Raw genomic sequence first — 20926 nt, forward strand, 5'->3', positions numbered from 1 at the left:
GATTCAGTTTGGTGCTTTCACACTGCAACTTCAGCAGCCAATAACCTGGGTTATAAGTGCAGTGTTAAAGAGGTTTTAGAGATTTCCAGAGAATTCCCGGCTGGTTGTTACCCAGGGTTGCCTACTTTTAAAGTCTCCTCTCCGGGAGAAGCTCAGAGAGGAGACTGTCAGCAGCACTTCGGGGGCGGGGTCTGGTGTAGACATCATCAAGCCCCGTCCCCAGTACTGCCAATCCCGCAATTTGCAGGTCTTAAGCTGGGTACACATATATACAGTTGTCGGGCCGTTCTTTCGTTCTGGGTCGGACAGCCGTTCAATTTTATATGTGTGTACGCTGTCCCATACGAGCGATAAACGGCAAAAAACTGTCTTGACCGTCCATACTCGGTCGGTCGACGGTTCTTTGCTGTTTAATTTTCATCCGACAGGACGGCCTCATATCGGTACAAAAGCGCAGTGTGTACGCACGTTCGACCGATATGCTGCCGTCCTTGCGACTATACTGCCAAAGCTGGAACGCCCATGTGGGTGTTCCATAGCTGCAGCATCTCTGGCAGGGTGACTAAAAAAAAAAATCTTATTATATAAGGTCCCGCTGCCAAAGCCGGACCCTGGGACCTACCTACGGGATCAAGATAGGTAAGTATCAGTGTGTTTGTGTAATGTATGTATTAAACTTTTATTTTTCATATGTGTCAGTGTGTATTTATTTAACTATTTTTTTTACTGTGGAACTACAAGACCCAGCGGGCCCTTTAATGCCCCGCAGGCTGGGACTTGTGGTTCTCCAAGTCCCAGCTTGCGGGGGAGGCTTGCTGGGACTCATAGTTCCACAGGAAAAAACAATAGTTTTTTTCTATTTTTTTTCACACAATGATCAGCCCGGTGGCCACCGCACAGGGCCACTGGGGACAGCACCAGGCTTCAGCCTGGTCAGGTAAGTCCTGGAGGGGGGGGACCCCTTAATTGAGGGGGTCCCCACTCCCCCAGGACCCCTGGCCACGCTGACCGGTCAGAGGGCTGAATGCTTTGGCCGCGGGACCTTATATAATAAGTGTCCCCCGGCTGTGGCATTACCCTGCTGGCTGGTTTGGCCTGGGGCTGGTTCTTAAAATACGGGGGACCCCTGGTCATTTTGTCCCGCGTATTTTGGGAACCAGCCCCGGACCTTGAGCCTGGGGCTGGTTTTAAAAAATCAGCGAAGCCCTATTTGTCGGGTTTCCTGGTTTGTTAATACCAGCCCCGGCTCTTTCAGCCTGGTGCTGGTTACGGCTGTGGGGGGGACCCCACGCCGTTTTTTTTTTAAATAGGTAAAAGGGTGACAGCTATAATTATGCCCTATCCCAGTCCATTATGATAATTTTGGTCACATGTGACGTGTCAATAGCCCAAATCGAGACAGTGTGTATGGTGGTACAATTTTTTTCTTGCGACTGTTTGGACGGGAGTACATCAGACGACGCAAATAAAATTGTACAGGTGTGTATGCGCGTGTCGGCTGTTGTTTGTGGACGGTCCGACGGGAGTACGGTAGGCCGAACGGTTGCCAGAAATAGGGATTGTATAGATGTGTACCTAGCTTAAGAGGAGGGGATGGGGCTAAATATGCATCATCCCCCTCGAAAAGTTGTTAATTGCAGGAAATTAACACTGCCGCAGGGGGGTATCTGGGAGGGTTGCCCACCTTTCCGGGGGGCTGGGAGGGAGATCTGATTTTCGGGAGCCTACCGGCCATTCCAGGAGGGGAGGCAACCCTGGTTACATTATTAAATGATAAGTTGTTTGTATGACTCTTTATTATATTACTATATTGTGGGCAAATATAAAAATGCCATTAAAGCATTTACTACTACGCTGTTAAGCCACATCTGTATACTGTTGTGTACAGTTTACACATTTGTCATGCTGGATGTACGCCTGCTTACATTGGGTGTATCATAAGATGCGCAAATATGTTCACCTCTAAATCAGTTAATTTGTCGTAGAGAACCTACTGTCGTGATCAAGGGCCATATCTGCCGAACAAGCCCCACCCATTCTGCATTATAGATTTTGGGGCACATTTATTAAGCTCTGTGAAGTGATAACGTGTCTGGTTTTTTATCACCAGCCAATCAGTTCCTACCTGTCATTTTTTAAACCAAGCCTGTAACTTCACAGTTAGGAGCTGATTGGCCGGTGATAAAAACTAGACACTTTATCACTTCACCAAGCTTAATAAATCTACTCCTTTGTTCCTTCGTATCTGTGTGGATCTCGGAACTAGACCTTTATTCACCAGCAGCAGACTTGTGTTATTGTAGAGAAATGTTTATAAAAGGAATTATTCAGGAGATGAGCTCTCTGCTGAGGGTCTGCTACGCGTCATTTTTATATGAAATCGAAATCTAAAACCACCGCCCAAGACACTTCATCACACGTTTCTGCTATTAATAATTAACCTTTTCAAAATATAGCAAGTTGCAATATTTTGGGATTTCTCTCAGCAGATCCAACGACCCTGTATAACACTTTTCAGTCATTTTGTAAGATTGTGGCTTCTTGTTACATCAGTACAGTCTCATGCCAAAACTGAGAGGCTGTAACTACGCATAGACTAGGCGGTTCACATACTGCAGTGTCTATGGGCACATATCATATACTGTATACTCCTATCACACTGCACACATAACCTGAGTCGATCCTGGGTTGATGCCAGGTCTCTCCCGTGGTGGACCGGTGTCCAAATCCCATTGTGTGTCCCAGCATTTCTATGTGAAAGTGGTATTAGTAAACATTTCATTAGTTTGAATGCCATCTGATGAAAAACAAGGAACCTGAATGCATTCTAGTGTTTGGAATGGCGCTCCTAAAAAATATTGTGTGCAACAGTTTGTGACTGACCTGCTTAACTAGACTGGCTGCACCCAGTTCCGGACATGACAAGAGTAGTTGGGTGACACACTAGGTAGCTTGCCTAATAGGGTAGAAACAGACCAGATGTGGGCTGGTGACATGTGTCCCAGGTATGGTCCAGAGCTCCAGCACCGCCTCTCTTTACTCCCTGCCGCATCGCCGATTTTTGGACCTTCTCGCAGCTCCCAGGCACTCTTCTCCTTCCGCCCTGCTCCCTGCCACAGTAAATGTGTGGGGCAGGCTTTTTTTTTCTAGGGAGGCCAGTCCCGTCATCCCGGCATTTTTCAATACCGGCATTGAAAAAATGCCCCGGGATTGGCATCCCTATACTGTATCATCTATCTTGCCACAAACAGGAATAGCAACACCCTCTGCACTAATTCCGTGCTGGCTCCTTCCCTTAATCTGGCTAGGACTGTGGATCTTCTATACAACATATCTTCATGTTGTGATACTCTTGCTTCTTTCTCTTTAGGATCTACACCTATAGGACACTTCTTTTATAACTTCTTCTGCCACCTAAAAGTCTCATTGTGTGCCAATACACATCTATAGATTTCCCTGCCATAGGTGTTATGATGTGGTTGTAACTCAAAGCGGTGATCACTGTTTAGAATGGTCACAGCGCTTCCTACACTGCCTGATCTTCTCAGGGATGACTGGCTCCTGCTATACTAGGGTTCACCTAAAATAGCCACGATAGGTCTGCCCCAACTCAGGTGCCACCAGGTCTTCCAGAGGACAAAGAGCCAGTTATCCCCAGAGAAATTACAAAAGGAGAACTAACTAAAGGAACCCTAAACGAGGTAATGGAAACCAAAGAGACCGGTCAGACAGCCGCAAAAGCTAAGTAGCGATCAAATTGCAGAATCAAAACTAAAGCGACCGAGATGCATACACAATGATACTAACAAGACAAAGCACAGCAAACCACCCAACAGATAAAAAAAACTTCACACAAGAACCAGGCATCTAATAATAGAAAGAAGATGTCCAGACCGAACTCACGACCCCTGACAGGCTACCGGAACAGGCAGATAAAAGGGACTGGATGAAAGACCAGGAACGGAAGAATCCTAGGCAGGAACAGGCCAGCAGCAGGAGAAATAGCAAACAAGATGCTATCACTGGTAGGGCTGTAAAGAACTGACTTAAAGCATCCCCGTAACGATGCAACCACATGCTACAGCAGCAGATGTGACGTATCGGAATCTGCCGCAAGTCCGAGAAGGAGACCCGCCGCGAGGGTCCGAAGTATCAGCAGCTTACAATAGGTTTTCCCCCCAGCCTTCAAGTCCTTTAATGACTTACTACATGAGTCACTACTCCTAATCTACCCACAGTGGTACATCCTCCCAGCTGCCCCATACACTGCACAGAGCCACACTCTCTCCTTTTGTCTCTCTTCCTCTGGTACAGAGAAGGGAACTCTTTACCATCTGTTTTCACATCTGCATTTATTCTGTCTCCCTTCTAAATCCTTTTTTTATGGATGCTGTTTTCCCCGCTGTCTGTTCTACAGAGCACTGTGGCATCTCACAAATCAATGACAAATGTAATAATAGTAAGTACCTGTCACCTATTCACAGGGGAGGCTGCGGCTGTGCGGCTCAACCAAAATGTGTAAAAATGCAGCTTCCATATTCACTAGGAAATGAGTATTGCTAAGACAATGGGCCTTACTGATGTCTCTTCTCCATAGTTAATTAATAGCTTGAATACTGTCTTTGCCACATTGACTTTCAGAATTGCAATATGTATTTGATGTAGAGGCAATTTAGGAGATGAATGGGCCCAATTTCAGCAGACACCCTCACCATTCAGTGCCCCCCATAACCTGCAATCATGCATGGTGGTTCTATCCGTGTAAGGGCAAGCCCCCCTCTACTTTGCTCATTGCATCGCTGCCATCTTTCCAGACCTGATCGCAGGGCTGCAAATTTGCAGTGGCCTCCCCTAAAATGACAGTCTTCTCGGACACTCCCAATGTTTTACTAGGCACGTCTGCATTTTCCTTAGCACTCCCACTAAATGGGTGGTTTTCACCCCCAGATGCCTACTTCCTGTCAATCACCTTGTGAGTAGTAAAAGTAGCAGGACTTCATTGCAGGATGGCCTCACGCATCCATTCTACGGACTGTGCACATGGACAGTGTATCAATAATCGACCGCCGTGGAAATCCGCGGCCGTACAGTCAGATCTGAATTACCCGCAATGTTTCCTGCTTAGATAACACATGCATGGAAGGAAGTTAATTCTTTGCTGTCTGATGTGCTGATGCCGTTACCCCAATAGTATCACTGCCTGTATGGTGCTGCGAATAGAGAGAGCGAGGGCTGCCTAGGCATGAGGGAATATAAGAGTCGGTGCAGTTTGGGATGGTATGACAAAGATAGAAATCAGAGTGTCACTTACCCATAGAAGTGCAGTGTAGATGGGGTAGCCAATCAGGTGTAGAAGGGGTGGTAGCTTAGGTGGAGGTATATAAGAGGTAGTCAGGTGATCCATCTTCCTCTTGATAGGAAGGGTATTTTATGTATTATTGATTTATAATTTATTAGCAGTTTCTTATATAGCGTACACATATTCCGCAGCGCTTTACAGAGAATATTTGAACATTCACATCAGTCCATGCCCCAGTGGAGCTTACAATCTATATGCCCTACCAAATGTACACACACACACACAGACATTCTAGGGTTAATTTATTGTGAGCCAATTAACCTACCAGCATATTTTTGGATTGTGGGAGGAAACCGGAGTACCCGGAGGAAACCCACACAAGCACAAGGAGAATATACAAACTTCGCACAGTTAGGGCCATGGTGGGAATCGAACCCATGACCTCAGTGCTGAGAGGCAGTAATGCTAACCATTACACCATCCGTATTGCCCATACTTACTGGGTAAGTATGGACACCAGCAAATTTCTCCTGGGTGAAGGGTTTACCCACCCCGCACCCATTACAGCTACGGCGCTGTTTTGACGGGTGTACATTCATTATTACTTTGTGCCATCATTTATAACCGGTCTATAATTTGGGTGCTGATAACCGGTCTATAATTTGGGTGCTGATTTATTGCCAGCAACAATGGATGTATTCATCGACGTTCTGAGAATTCTTCCCAATAAACAGTTACATCAACGATAGCTTCTCTATGCATTGCAATGTGAAAGCCTACATAACAAGCATCATGGCGATATTTCTAAGACTTGTAAGACTAAATGCAGCCTAAGGCGGAATTCCTCTCTTTGAACCGTGTGTTGGAAATGAAAGTGTTAAACAACGCCAGCCAATAGCGTGATAGCCTCTTTTTTTGTCCTCCGGTGATGTACAAAGCCTATAATAAAATACAGACTATTTCTGACACGATAGATTCCATTAGCTGCATCCCCCAGGGTGACTTATGGGTCTAATGGCCACACTTACGGGGAAATTTAATAAAGCTTCTAAAAATGAAAAAATTAAAAAAGGTGATGTTGCCAATAGCAACCAACCAGATTCTGTCTGTCATTTTCCAGGATGCAATAGAGAAATGACCAACAGAATCTGGTTGCTATGGACAACGTCACTTATTTTTATGTTTTGAAGCTTTAGTAAATGTATCCCTTATACACACGGTGTGATTTCCACTTTTTCTATTAGATTTTGCTTATAGAAGCAATATCAAATCAAAATCGAATGGACATTGAAAATCCTCCATTTGTGGATAACAGTCTATATACTTTTATCTGGGACAAAGATGGCCGGAAAGGGGGCGGTCGCTGATGTCATGTGTCAGGTGATGTCAGCCGCCTGCCCTCAGCAGGTATCGCCACGCCTTCCTCTGCAGGGGGACGACCACTGTTTTTATGGGAATGCCCATTAAATGATGGGCGTTTCCCTGCTTCCTCCCCCTCGCTGCTACCTGCCTGCCCCTCCTGGAGCAAACGGCTCATCAAGTGTGAAACTCGACAAAGCCATTCGCTCCCTGGGTTTGCACAGGCCCATAATTGCGCATACGTAAACCCCACCCATCCAGGACAGGGCCGAATTGGGACCTAAGTGAGTGATCAACTGCAAATGCTTACAGGAGTGCAATCACAGGCTGAGACCCATTCTGCAAATGGTAACAGAACACCTGCACTTTTGCTGCCCTCTCCTGTAGCCGCAGGCATTTCGCTTTGTACTGTATACTACAGATGTATACTACAGATACAGTGGCGCATGTATTATTTCTCAGTGGTACTATAAGTGCGCCCCAAAAGTGGGCATGGCCATGTGTCATGAGGGGGCGTGGTCATATGAAATAGATGAGTGGTTACATGACAATAGGGGCATGGCCACATTATGCCACACACCTTAATGCCCATTACACATTATGCCCCACATGGTAATGCCTATTACACATTATGTCCCACACCATAATGCCCACTTCACATTATGCCCACACCGTAATGCCCATTACTTAGTATACCACATGCCATGATGCCCATTACATATTATGCCACATACTGTAAGCAACTCTTACCTACATGCTAGATGCCAGGAGTTTTGTGCTTGTTGGCACAGGGGGTTTCATGCTTGTAGCCATGGGGTGATTACAAGCTCAATGCCCAGGGGATGAGAAGGGTTTCATGCTTGTTGCACAAGGGGGGGATTACGCGCTCATTGCTCAGGGGGCTCCCTCCAACCATGCCGGCTCATGCCCCTCGGTACTTGTGTATTTTGGCGGCGCCCATCGCATCGCATACCATAACGCATGCGATGGTATGCGATGCGACGCAATTTCGTTGGTTAGTGTACGATGGCATACAATTTTCAAATTGTATGCCATTGTACATGGCATACAATGCCATACGATGCGATGCGATTAAACATTGTATAAGCACCCTAATGGGTGCTTTCAATGTTAAATGCACCCCCACGCCACCCCCCCACGCCACCCCCCCACTATAAACGTGAACCCGAAGCGTGGCGAGTGCAGCGAGCCCGCGAGGGGTGGCGGTACGCGTCCTATGACCTTTTCATACCCCCACTATCCACGTCGGCGTGGAGTTGAGAATAGATTAGTGTAGCGAGCGCAGCGAGCCACCGAGCCCGAAGCGTGGCGAGCGGACGCGGATACCTGTGAAGCCCGCGAAGGGACGCGTTTACCTGTGAAGGTATCCGCGGCCCCTCGCGGGGCTCGCTGCGCTCGCCACGCTTCGGGCTCGGTGGCTCGCTGCACTCGCCACACTAATCTATTCTCAACTCCACGCCGACGTGGATAGTGGGGGTACCAAAAGGTCGTAGGACGCGTACCGCCGCCCCTCACGGGCTCGCTGCGCTCGCCACACTTCGGGTTCACGTTTATAGTGGGGGGGGGTGGCGTGGGGGTGCATTTAACATTGTAAGCACCCATTAGGTTGCTCAAAAGCACCCATTAGGGTGCTTATACGATTTTTCATCGTATAGGGGGTCAAAATCGCGTCGCATCGCATGCCATCGGGTACATGGCATGCGATGCGATACGTTCATCGTACGATGCTGAAATCGGGCGCCGCCAAAATACACAAGTACCTGCCCCTCTCCACACACAGCAGCACTGTCATGTGCAGGTCTCACTGATAGTGACTCCCGGGCAGCCTTCCCTCACCCCTCCAGTGGCTCTCGGACATTTCAAATATGGTGCCGCTTTGTGAGCCAATCGGAAATCAATGATACATTGATCGACCCTTATTGTGCATTTACTCTGCTTTGTGTGTTTATTGGACATTTGTCACATTTCTTAAAAAAGTAAGATGGAAATCAGTATACTTGCAAGTGCAAGGCACTCAGTGTACAAAACATACTGTAATCAAACGGCTGGCTATTAACTCGCTTTCTCTACAATGTTCTGAAACCAATACCCTTCCATTTATTCCTGCTGTGTAAATATATTGTACAACAAACAGCGAGTCTCACTCTCTCCCATTGATTTATTTGTGCTGCTAATTGTGTTTCTGAATATATCAACTGTCTCCACTGTTTAAATCACAGCTCTGTATTTATTTGTATGCGTTGGCTACGACACAGATCATTGCAAGAGAGCAGAATACGTTAATATTACCCCATTAATATTTAATGATGCAGGCATCTCTGCAATGCAAAACTATCATTTTATTTTGGTGAAAGATTCAAAGTAATTTCATATAGGTCTATCAAGCTCGATTCTTATACCTGATAGACAGTGATGCACATTCTCACAGCCTAAAAAATTAGCTTTGTTGTTGCCTTGTGGGGGTGTGACCCGACTTAGGATGACAGTCATTAGGTCGACAGGGTTCTAGGTCGACATGGGTGGAGGTCAACAGGTGTCTAGGTCGACATGGGTTTAGGTCGACAAATGGGTTAGGTCAACATGGGTTAGGTGGACAGGTCACGAGGTCAACATGGTTTTTTCACTGTATTTTTATCCGAATGTCGACATAGTCGACATGGACACATTTGGAAGTCAACCGCAGCCCCTCGCTGCGCTTGGCACCCTATTTTATTCTCCCACCACACCCTAGTGGATGGTAGGGCATAAATTACCGCCTGTCGCCACATGACGGCTCAAAAACCAGTGAAAAAACCCATGTGGACCTCGCGACCTGTCGACCTAAAACCCTGTCAACCTTGTCCCATGTCAAACTAGACACCTGTTGACCTTCATCCATGTCAACCTAGAATCCTGTCGACCTTATTGCCTGTCGACCCAATGGTGTCGACCTAATGACTGTCGACCTAAGTCGGGTCAACAATACGACCGTATCCCTGTTGTTGATAGTCAAAAATAATGCAAGGGAAATGACCTTTTAGTACATAGCATATGTACAGTACAGTACAGTACAGTACAGTACAGTACAGTACATGCTTGCTTTACTTTGCATCAATTAAAATTTTCAGCAAAGGGGTCACCAGTGGGATTTGGGTCCTTTTCACCTGATTCCGTTGCAATTGGGATGAGAAATTGGGTGAAAAGTATCAAATCGAATGTCTTTAACCTCCAAGATCGGAGCCGGAGATCCAAGGGCTGCTAAGATTTATCGAATCTGGCAGCCTTGGCTGAGATTGCATACAATAAAATATATGCAAAAAGACTGTATACGGTGTATCGTATATATGATCCTTCCACCCAGGAAGCTACCGGGGAGTTTAAGGTTATCATATTCGACTTCTACTCTCTGAGAAGTGTATGGGGGCCTTACAGATTCGCAGAAGTGGACACTCAGGGTGCATGCAGGAGGGTTGTCCGTGCAATTCACGCATCTTCTGGACATTCCAGGATCATAAACTTTTATGTGCTAGGTAAAAGTAACGTTCTATAGCCATGCTCGCTAGGTATGTACAGTAAATGAAGGTTCTAGACATACAGTTGACTAATACCCCATTCGCACCTGCCAAAATTCCCCGGTTGTCCCCGGGAACAACCCGGCACTAGCGCCTCACTACTCACCCGTCTTCCCGGCTTGAATGCCAGGTGCCCCTCCTGTTGGGGGGCTTCTGGAGGCTTTAAAACTGAGTGGCTGGTCCCCGACTTTAAAACTGAGTGGCTGGTCCCCCCCTCCCGCCTCAGCCTGCTGCTGGGGGGGACTGCTGGGGATAGAACGGCCGGTCCCCCCCAACACCACCACCCCACATGCAAAATATTACAACCAAGTCTGATGCAGTGGTGGATCTATGTCAATCTTGTCTGTTAAGGTATTGCACATTCACCAGAGCAGAAAGTACGTAGCTCAGTAGCATCGACACACGGCTGCATGGTGTGATTGGGTGTTCACTGTGAAGGGGGCGTGTCCATGGATTTCTGGGCTGTACATACTGTAGTTGTGCTTACTCCTAAACACGATTGTGATGTATACAGCAGGTCACAGGCATATCATGTGCTGGCAGGCGGTATTTCATACCTGCCACTAGGGCATGGAGGCAGAACAGAATAGTGTGCCGAGCGTAGCGGGGCACCGCGTCTGTACCATGGCGAGCGCAACGATGCACTTTTATAGTGTCCATGTCGGCCGTGTCAACATTCTGCACAAAAAAGTGAACAACACACAATCTTTTGACTGTTGAACTATTGCGTGTGTCCACCTTCCAACTATGTCAACCTTAGCCATGTTGACCTATTTCGTGTGTCGACCTAAGCCATGTCGACCTTCTGTGGTCAACCCAATGCATGTCGATCTTATATTGGTCGACCCAATACCCCATACAACCCCAACAGTGCCAGCAGGGCCGCCACTAGGGGGGTGCTGTGGGTACAGCTGTCCCGGGCCCCGGTCTCCGGAACGGTTCGAGCAGCTCGTTTTCCCACCACAACCCTCCCCCTCCTCCCGACTGCCTCCGCAGCGCTCAGTGCGCTGAACAAAGCAGGTCCCAGAGCGCAGACTTATTCATCCCAACACACCGGTGGCCAATTAAAATGCTGCAGCGGCTTTTGAGCCAATCAGAGCTCAGCGGAAGAGGAGATGGGGGAGCAGGAGCCGTATTACGGTAAGTCAAGTGAGGAGGGCGATGCCCGGACTGGAAATTAGTCCTGGGCCCCAAAATTCTTGATGGCAGCCCTGAGTGCCAGTCACACATGCTTGGGTGCGCCCCGCGGTGGCTAGCTATTCTGGAAGTTACTGTTACTACAGTTCCACTTCCTTCTTGTGACTGACAAATATGCAAAACCCCTAACACCCTAAATATATGTCCCATGTAACCTATCATGCTGGCTGATACAATATTAATATTACAATATTCCTCCCAGAAGTGCTAAGAGAACTGTCTGTCTCGCATTGTTCCCTGCTCGCTGAGAGAGCAGCATATTAACTGCTGCTGTGAGTAGTTTTGCAGGAAAGATTAATACTCCGCCTGCAGCCACAGGGCACTGAAAACATCTAGTGCCAGCACTGAAAACACCAGCTAGCTAGCAAGAGGAAAGTAATCCCTTCTTCTATACATTCTGTTACATGATTACATAAGTACAGAGTACACTATATAATGATTATAGCATGCAGTAAATACGCAGAGCTGCTGGTTAAGCCATAGGGCATGCCTTTATAACCTACTTTTGAAAATTAGTTTCAGGGAGATTATAGTTGGTAGTACAATTTTGCACAGTGCCCCATTGAGGGGGCGTGTCATGCTCCTCCCAAAGGGCGTGTCTAGTTTCCTATATGGAGAGATTGGGAACATGGCACCTAGAAGTGTGGGTGTGTACTGCTATATCTGAGAGGAATCTTTTAAAATGACTTATATCCAAATGTAGATGAGCCCCAAAGCAGTTAGTAAGAGCTACTATACTTGGTAAAGTGCTGGGAAATGGCGCTGATGATTCAATGTAAATGTATCTTTCTCTCATACCTTTTTTCTCCAAAAAATGTAACAGTGTAATGTGGGCTAGGTGACATGAGGGAGATTGCTAGACTAATGAGGGAGAGAGGGAGATTGCTGCTATTTCAGGGAGTCTCCTGCAGAATGCAGTAGGGTAGGTAACTATGATGTAACAGTGTAATGTGGGCTTAGGTGACATGAGGGAGATTGCTAGACTAATGAGGGAGAGAAGGAGATTGCTGCTATGTCAGGGAGTCTCCTGCAGAATGCAGGAGGGTAGGCAGCTGTGTAGTGGGCATGCCTTTGTAACACATGCAGATACTTTGTTCATGATGGGGTGACACTGTCTCTTTAAATGTCATTGCACCTATCGGTGATCAGGTAAGATTAAAGTAAACCATAGTTTTGTTCAAGCAATTTCTCACTGATCTCCCTGCATAGTTCATCAATATACTTCCATTAGTCAGACCTTAGGGACTTATTTTACAGTCGTATGGTAAGAGCCTTTGGTGTTCTTAGGGTTACCATGGAAACTATTACCAGGGAGTACACGCTGTTATCCCCTTGGAAACAACGATGGAGAAATCTCTACGCAAAGTGCAGGCGCCGCTTGTTGGGAACATAAGCATCCAGTTAAAACAAATACTTTAGTGCCACAAGACTGGATCAAAATGGATTGGAGAAAGCAAATGCATTAGTTACATATAACAATGGCACAAGAGAGTAAAATCATTTTAGTTATATATTGTAGTTACAGTGGTTCTCAGACTTCGTCCTCAGGACCCTGCTCTTCTCAGCATGCATGGTGACCCCTTATGTTTGTCAGAGCTAACATGGAACCGTATGCACAAACTGCTCGAAAGAGTAGGGGTTAATGACTTGAATGTCCAGACAGATTGCATTCAAGCAATCACATGTGGTTAAAAACCACATGTGATTACTCCTGCAATTCGATAGATTTTATGTGCAGAACTTAAGTTCTATCGATGCGACATTCGACGGCGTGCCCGTGCCACACGTTAAATGGTCCCTTAAAAATGCACACAATTATTTGATTTATCTGCCAGATGTGGTCGAAGTCGAATGATTGCATGCAATATCTCATAAGTGTATGGGCAGCATTACTTTCAGGCACGCAATTTAGATACTCTTTAACATATTCACTATTGTGTGATAGGGAAACACTGTTACCCTGTGAAAGTGTGTTAGAATGCTATGTTTGTGTTCAATGTCACAATGTATAAAACACAAATATTCAACAACAGGTCAGTAAGTAAGGCACTGTTAAGGCCTTAAACGTAGGGAGGCCAATTCTGGGGCATTTGGTCAATCCCAGGATTCGTGATTGAAAATGTTACGCCACACTAGCAACGGGTGGGGGGGTGGTTGGGGGGGGGGGATTTGGGATGATTTTATAAGGTTGACCTCTAACATCACGCCCTGCAGCCAAGCAGCACATGAGCATTTGGTTCCTGAAGTCAGGTGTTTGGTTGCTCCAATCCAGGAATTTCTGCCCTAAATCCCAGGATCCTGGTGTACCGATCCCACAATTGGCATCCTTACTTAACAGTACTTTTATAAAGTATGAAAGATTATTAGTGTTAAAAACTGTTGCTTCAATTCTGAAACAAGGGGTTGGAATTTGAATCCTGGCAGTTGGGATCCTGAGACTCATAATGCTGATAGTGGCATCCTGACAGTTAGAATCATGACAGTTTCCTGAATTGGGATGTCACTGTTGGGATCCGACTAGCAGCCACGAAGATCTTGACCCCATCCTGACACAAGTACATTCTATACGATGTAAATAGTCATTGACCTATTCATATTAGCACATTTGTGCTACAGTACTTTATATTTTTTTTATGTAGACTTTGTGAGTCTGCTATTTTATCTTTTTTGTTATACTTTTTCTTTTTTTTTTATTGTCTTTTATGTGCTTTTGTTTATTTATCGTCTTTTATGTTTTGATGTCTATAGTAATTTTTTGTACCTATGAGATAAGGTTCCATCCTTATATTATAGGAGCAGAAGAAACATTAAAGCCAGGGCCATCTTAAAGCATGGCTTACTGGGCAGCTGCCCTAGGGCCCCACAATTCTAGAGGCCTTCGAGCAGGGGTTTGCTGGTGCCTCTGGAGTTTTTTGTGAGGCTAATAGAGAAGTTTGGATTTTTTTTTTTATTAAGAAGTGGCCCAAGTGCACTGCTTTGCCTAGGGCCCACAATGCAGTTAAGACAGCCTTGATTAAAGTCACTTCGGTTATTTCTCTTGCAACTCTTTGTTTGTAGAAAATGATTTTCCCTCCAGTTTCACACAGAAACATTAAAAGCAACAGTTCTGAAATGTGTTTAACATCACAGGGTCCATAAAGCATTATACAATGGGTACATCTTGTTTATATATTCTGAAATGGGTTGGTTCACTGGATTTTTTAATGATAAATAATTCAACATAATTAGAGTACATTAGGTCTAGAAAATGCATGAAAGAACATCTGAGGCGACATAATTAGTTCACATAACAACACTGAAATGGGAACAAAGTATTGGGCATAAATAGTATCTGATATTTGACCTACAATGAGATCTAGAAGACCTGAATACTAGTTTTCTGGCTTGTAGAGGGTCCTGTCAAAACATGGGTGTCCAGTGTAAATAATAAAAGGTACCCCTGAATTACGTAAAGATAGGTTAACAAAATGTATTGTTTTTTTCATTGCAGAAATGCCTCCGATTTAATCCAGATGCCACTATTTGGGTCGCTAAGCAGCAGATTTTGTGTACTCTGAATGAGAGCCTAAAGGATGTCCTCAACTATGGTCTCTTCCAACCAGCAACCAACGGGAGAGATGCCAAGTTCCTGGATGAGGAACGTCTTCTTCGAGAGTATCCACAGTCTTTTGAGAAGGGTGTTCCATATTTGGAGGCATGTATCTGAAGTAGTATTGTATTTATTTTACTGTTTTTAAATGATTGCCACTTAAAAATATTCGGCAGACACGCCAGAAACTTTCAGTCGCAGTCCATAGTACAGGATGGGAGTTCTATTTCAGATGGGATCTTGCGATGGGCAACCAATTAGATACTACAGATGGAGCTGCTCCTGGCGATAGAATTGCCAGCTGCTGCCTCGCACCAGCCGGCGGCAGGGGGCGACCGCGCACGAGGCGTGCACACCCTGTTCCGTCGGAGCCCTCCACCGCCGGTCCCCTGCACCTCCCCGCAGCCACCACTTGCTGCCCCCACTCCCTGCCCATCTCCCTGAAGTCGAGATGGGCACGGGAAGCCGCTCCCTGCCACCTTGCTGATGGGGACGCGTGAGCATGTGAGACACTTGCACGTCCCGTCAGAAAGAGCTCCTGTCTGCCAGCCTGCGTCAACTCAGAACATCTGGCGATCCTGCAGGCTGGCTGACAGGCACTCCATCTGTATCTATTATCTTCTAGAACCGCGGTTCTCAAACTGTGGGTCCTGACACCAAAGTGGGTCCCGGCCTTCTCAGCATGGGGTCGCGACTCCATGTTGCTGACCATCAGGCTGATGACTTTTCTAATCTCAGTCAGTGATTCAAGGAGTCTGAAAGTCTGTTGAATTGTCTGTTATTTTAGACTCCTCCCATCATTCTGTACCTCCACAATGCTGCCATGTATGTGCTGTCTGCTGGCTACACATGTGATGTGATAGGTTATGGTATATTAGACTCCTCCCATCATTCTGTACCTCCACAATGCTGCCATGTATGTGCTGTCTGCTGACTACACATGTGATGTGATGGGTTATGGTATATTTGACTCCTCCCATCATTCTGTACCTCCACAGTGCTGCCATGTATGTGCTGTCTGCTGACTACACATGTGATGTAATGGGTTATGGTATATTAGACTCCTCCCATCATTCTGTACCTCCACAATGCTGCCATGTATGTGCTGTCTGCTGACTACACATGTGATGTGATGGGTTATGGTATATTTGACTCCTCCCATCATTCTGTACCTCCACAGTGCTGCCATGTATGTGCTGTCTGCTGACTACACATGTGATGTGATGGGTTATGGTATATTTGACTCCTCCCATCATTCTGTACCTCCACAGTGCTGCCATGTATGTGCTGTCTGCTGACTACACATGTGATGTGATGGGTTATGGTATATTTGACTCCTCCCATCATTCTGTACCTCCACAGTGCTGCCATGTATGTGCTGTCTGCTGACTACACATGTGATGTAATGGGTTATGGTATATTAGACTCCTCCCATCATTCTGTGCCTCCACAGTGCTGCCATGTATGTGCTGTCTGCTGACTACACATGTGATGTGATGGGTTATGGTATATTAGACTCCTCCCATCATTCTGTACCTCCACAATGCTGCCATGTATGTGCTGTCTGCTGACCACACATGTGATGTGATGACCTTCTGCAGTCACTTGCTGGGGTCCTGTCAATCATTTTATCATCTGATGGGGTCCCAGAGCAAAATAGTTTGAGAACCCCTGTTCTAGAAGTTGCTAAATAAGTAGATTCTGATTGGTTGACCAAAGCAACATTCCATGTGAAATAGAAGTCCCATCTTAGTAAATTTCCCCCTATGTGTCTGTAATAATATATCATAGTTCTAGGTTTGAAAATGTACAAATAATGCTGTGCACAATATTAATACATGTTAAGGTGCTAAGGTTTCTATCAGAAAGCTGCACAATCATTTAAGAGCCTGCAAACGGGATGAAAGTAAATGCATAAGTATATGGTATCATTATAATAATAGAACTTTCTAGGTTCTAATCCTGTGGGGTGTATCAGGGGCGTAATAAGAACTCTTGGGTCCCTGCAGCAAAGGGCCCCACTGTGACCCACCAAACCCTCTCCCCTCTTGTAGTAACCAGCACGTCAAGTAGGAAGTACGAGAGAGCACTGCTGCCTCTATATCCACCAGTGAAGCCAATCCCAGGATCCCATTCAAAAAAGGGGGCGGGGCTGATCTGTTAGGGCATTGTGTAGCGGCATGCAGTGGATGAATAGATGCTGTGCCTATGTTCAGGGCATCTGTTCAGTGTGCGAGGAGTTCCTAGGGGCAGCCCAGAATCTTTGGCAGTGCCTGGTATGCTGCCAGAGAGATAACTGGGCAGTGGTGAGCCATGAGAACACGCCCCTAAACTCCATGAGGCCACACCCCTTTCTGTTTGGAGTCCCCAGATCACCACAACCAATTTGGTTTATGTGTGATTGCTGCATGCACGACCGGGTGTAGGGGGAAAGGCATGTCTGGGAGGCCCCGTAGCAGCCACACCTCTTGCACCCAAGGTAGTTTCGCCTTTGGTGTGTATGACTGTGCCAAGAGTATAGTCACAAAATGTCAGAACACTGTATATCCAACCAGGGAAGAATATTATTCAAATGCTCCCAAAGACTTAAAAAAAATAGCAGAGAGAGGAAAGGATATACATGGTAGAAACATTCAGATATGTCAATGGTCTTAACGGTGTAAAGGAGAAGTATTAGCTTATGAAAAGGCATGTGCTGGAACTGGAGGGAGGTTCAAAGGAAATTTGAGGAACAATTACTTCACAGTAAGGGTAGTGGGTTAGTGGAATAGCCTCCCATCATAGGTGGTAGATGCAAATACAGTAGAGCAATTTAAATATGCTTAGGATAGACATATGGATTTCTTATATTTTTTTAAGGATCAAATAGGTTCAAGGTTGCTATAAGGTTCTAAAAAGGTGCATACCAGATTGGCCAAGTGGTTCTCATCTTATCAAAGGGCTGTATGCTATTAGATGCAGTAAAATACCTTGCCTGAGACTGTCCTTAAGTTTCACTACTGGCTCTTATTTGGGATTTTATTTTGCCTGCCTCAGGCAGGTGAAACCAAATCTGCGATAAGAAGCCTTTTTCTTTGCCATGAATGGAGCCACGGAAATACATAGGTCCGTGGCTTCCGAGAATTGTTCATATGGAAAAATGGGGGCTAATCGGATAATCCCCAAAAATAAATTGTCTATAAAAAAAATTTCAGCTCATTGGATTCACCCTAAAGTCTATGGGGTAAATTTACAAAAATGGGGGTTCTATTTCTGATGGGATGTTGCTATGGACAACTAATCAGCATCTACTACTATTTATTTAAACCTGCTATATAGGAATCGTGGCTCAACTATGAAGGTCCGGGTGCTGCATTACCAGTTACTGTATATGACAGGAAAACCTACTTTACCTCTCTCTACAGAATATATTGGGTTACTTGTTTCCTTGTTGGAAAAGTTAGACTTTATCTAATACATGTGTGACACTGGCCTATGGAGTGCAGTTAATGTGCATTGTTAAATAAATCATTGCTAATTGCTCTTATTCATGGTGTTTTTTTCCAGTTCCGCTATAAGACAAGAGTTTACAAACAGACTAACCTTGATGAAAAGCAATTGGCCAAGCTCCACACCAAGGTGAGTTTATTGCACAGAATAAACCATAGAATACATATAAGGTTTTCTATCACCGCTTATCGTATCAGTAGGAAATCTTCTTTCGTCTAATTTATTAATAACATTTTAATGGGCTAGATGAAATCTCTGGGAGGCAATGGAGTCATCTGCTGTCAGGCTTCTGCTCCCAAGGGGGCACCCCCGGGAAAGTAGGCAAGTCTCCCGCTTTCCCCCTGCAGCCCCCAGCTCCCCCTTGCCTGCGGCACCAAGTCTGGGATTTTGCAGGTCCGAGGCAAAGGGGCAGGGCTAAAATGACACAAATTGTGTAATTTTAGCACCCCCCCCCCCCTCCCAATCCATGGACCCGCAAATTACAGCATTGGAGTGGCATGGGGGCGGTGTTAAAAAAAAAGTCGGTAAGTATGACACTCATGCATATATATATTTATATAAGGTGGTGTGTGCGTGTGTGCGTGTGTGTGGGGCACCACTATTGACCTTGCCTCCGGGCAACTGGGATGATATTATGCCACTGATCTGCACAGTGGAGTCCACGTCCCTTTCCTTCAAAAGAAAAATACAGGGAAATGTAAAAGAATATAGAAATATTTTTACTATAGAAAATGTGTTTTATGCAAATCATAAACATCCTCCTCCTGAGATAGGGATGGGGCGCTACTGCTATTATTAGTTTTTATCTTCTCCGAGATAGCTACTATTTTTTTTATACTGTGTATAGATGGTGAGATACAATTTTGAACAGGATAAAGCTGTGCTTTCCTTTATATGCTATGACAGATCCTAAAGAAACACAGTGTGAATAAAGATTTCCCCAACAGGGAAGTAACGCTGAGAACATCTTTATTCTGAAACCAATTAAGCCATCGTGTGTAGTATAGTATCTTCTGAGAACATTGTAATAAGGATTAAAGGGGGCATTCAACGCGTGGAGATATTTCCAAAAGGTATCGTCTGTGAATCGGCAGAATCAGCGCAGACTTCAACAATTTAGCGCCCGTTTACGCCAATGCAAATTCACCTTTTTTAAAGCTGAACCGGCATTGGCGAAAACGCATTCTAAACTGTCGGTTTGATAGACTGGATGGGTTGAATTTAAATTTTACCTATTATTCGACTTTTGGAAATAACAGCAGGGATTGACTACATCCCTAAAGGTACTGTACTTATTTACACTCAATGGTTTGCGTACACCTTAAGAACTTTAACCAGCGGCTTCCCCTGCAGAATGCCTCGTTTTCATCATCAACCATAGCTGGTTGCTGTGTTGCTGGTGAATACGGGACACTTGCCAATATGCCCACCCCATGTGTCCGGAGCTTTAGACTTTTATCCCAACCCAAATGTTACCTATTGTATGCACACAGTGGTCAATGCTATAGTCTAATTACTGTATGTACTAAAAGCTTACAGTAGCAACAGTGCCATCTGCAGGCTATAATGGTACTACAAACTAACAATTCAACCATATAGAGAATTGTGCATAACTGTTGTAGTTCTTATCCTAGTGAACGAAGGGCTGCTCTGTATGAATTCCTTTTGATGCTTATAAACTGTATATCTTATAAGCAATGGCATTAATTTCAATTCTAAAAAGGCACTTTACTAAAATGGGAGTTCTATTGAAGATAGGATGTTTCCCATAGCAACCAATCAGAATCTACTTCTTATTTTTTAAGCACCTCCTAGAAGATAATAGAAATAATCTGATTGGTTGCCCACAGCAACATCTTAGTAAATAATCCCCATAGTTTTCATACAGGCAGGGGTGCCAACAAGTTGGCTGCCCCCCGGTAAAATGGAGGGCAGGGTCTACGGGAGGGGGCAAGGCCATGCCTCTGTGAAGAAAAAAAAAAATGAACGAGAAGGAGAGAGAGGACAGGCTGCTGCAGCTGCCTCTCCCTCTCCAGCTCAGAACATGCCACTGAGCAGTGTGTGCTGGGCTGGGGAGAGAGGCTGTGCTGTCATCTCTCTCCCCACTGCCCGGTTCCCTGCAAAGGGGGAGCGGGACCCAGGCCCCTTCAGCAGACCTGTATCCAGGTAGAAAAGACGCCAATGCATACAGGCACCCCATACTTGCCTACTTTTGAAAACTAGTTTCAGGGAGATTATAGTTGGTAGTAGAATGTTGCACAGCACCCCATTAAGGGGGTGTGTCATGCTCCACCTAAAGGGCGTTGCTATTTCCATATATGGAGAGATTGTGAAAAGAGATAGTGAACGTGGCACCTGGGAGCGTGGGTGTGTACTGCTACATCTGCTACATCTGAGAGGAATCTTGTAAAATGACTTATA

General features: G+C 45.5%; 1 protein-coding gene across 2 annotated transcripts in view; it reads left to right on the forward strand.

The window, feature by feature from the left end:
• The window catches only part of SHANK1 (SH3 and multiple ankyrin repeat domains 1), a 463174-nt gene that overhangs the window by 201612 nt on the left and 240636 nt on the right, over window positions 1-20926 (forward strand). For both annotated transcript variants that reach the window (XM_083162439.1, XM_083162440.1), the window contains exons 3-4: window positions 14918-15121; window positions 18563-18634. In XM_083162439.1, coding sequence (XP_083018565.1) covers window positions 14918-15121; window positions 18563-18634 — 276 coding nt within the window. The remainder of the gene's footprint in view (window positions 1-14917; window positions 15122-18562; window positions 18635-20926) is intronic.

This window comes from Crinia signifera, chromosome 19 (assembly GCF_055691185.1).
Source record: "Crinia signifera chromosome 19, ASM5569118v1, whole genome shotgun sequence".
NCBI lineage: Eukaryota > Metazoa > Chordata > Amphibia > Anura > Myobatrachidae > Crinia > Crinia signifera.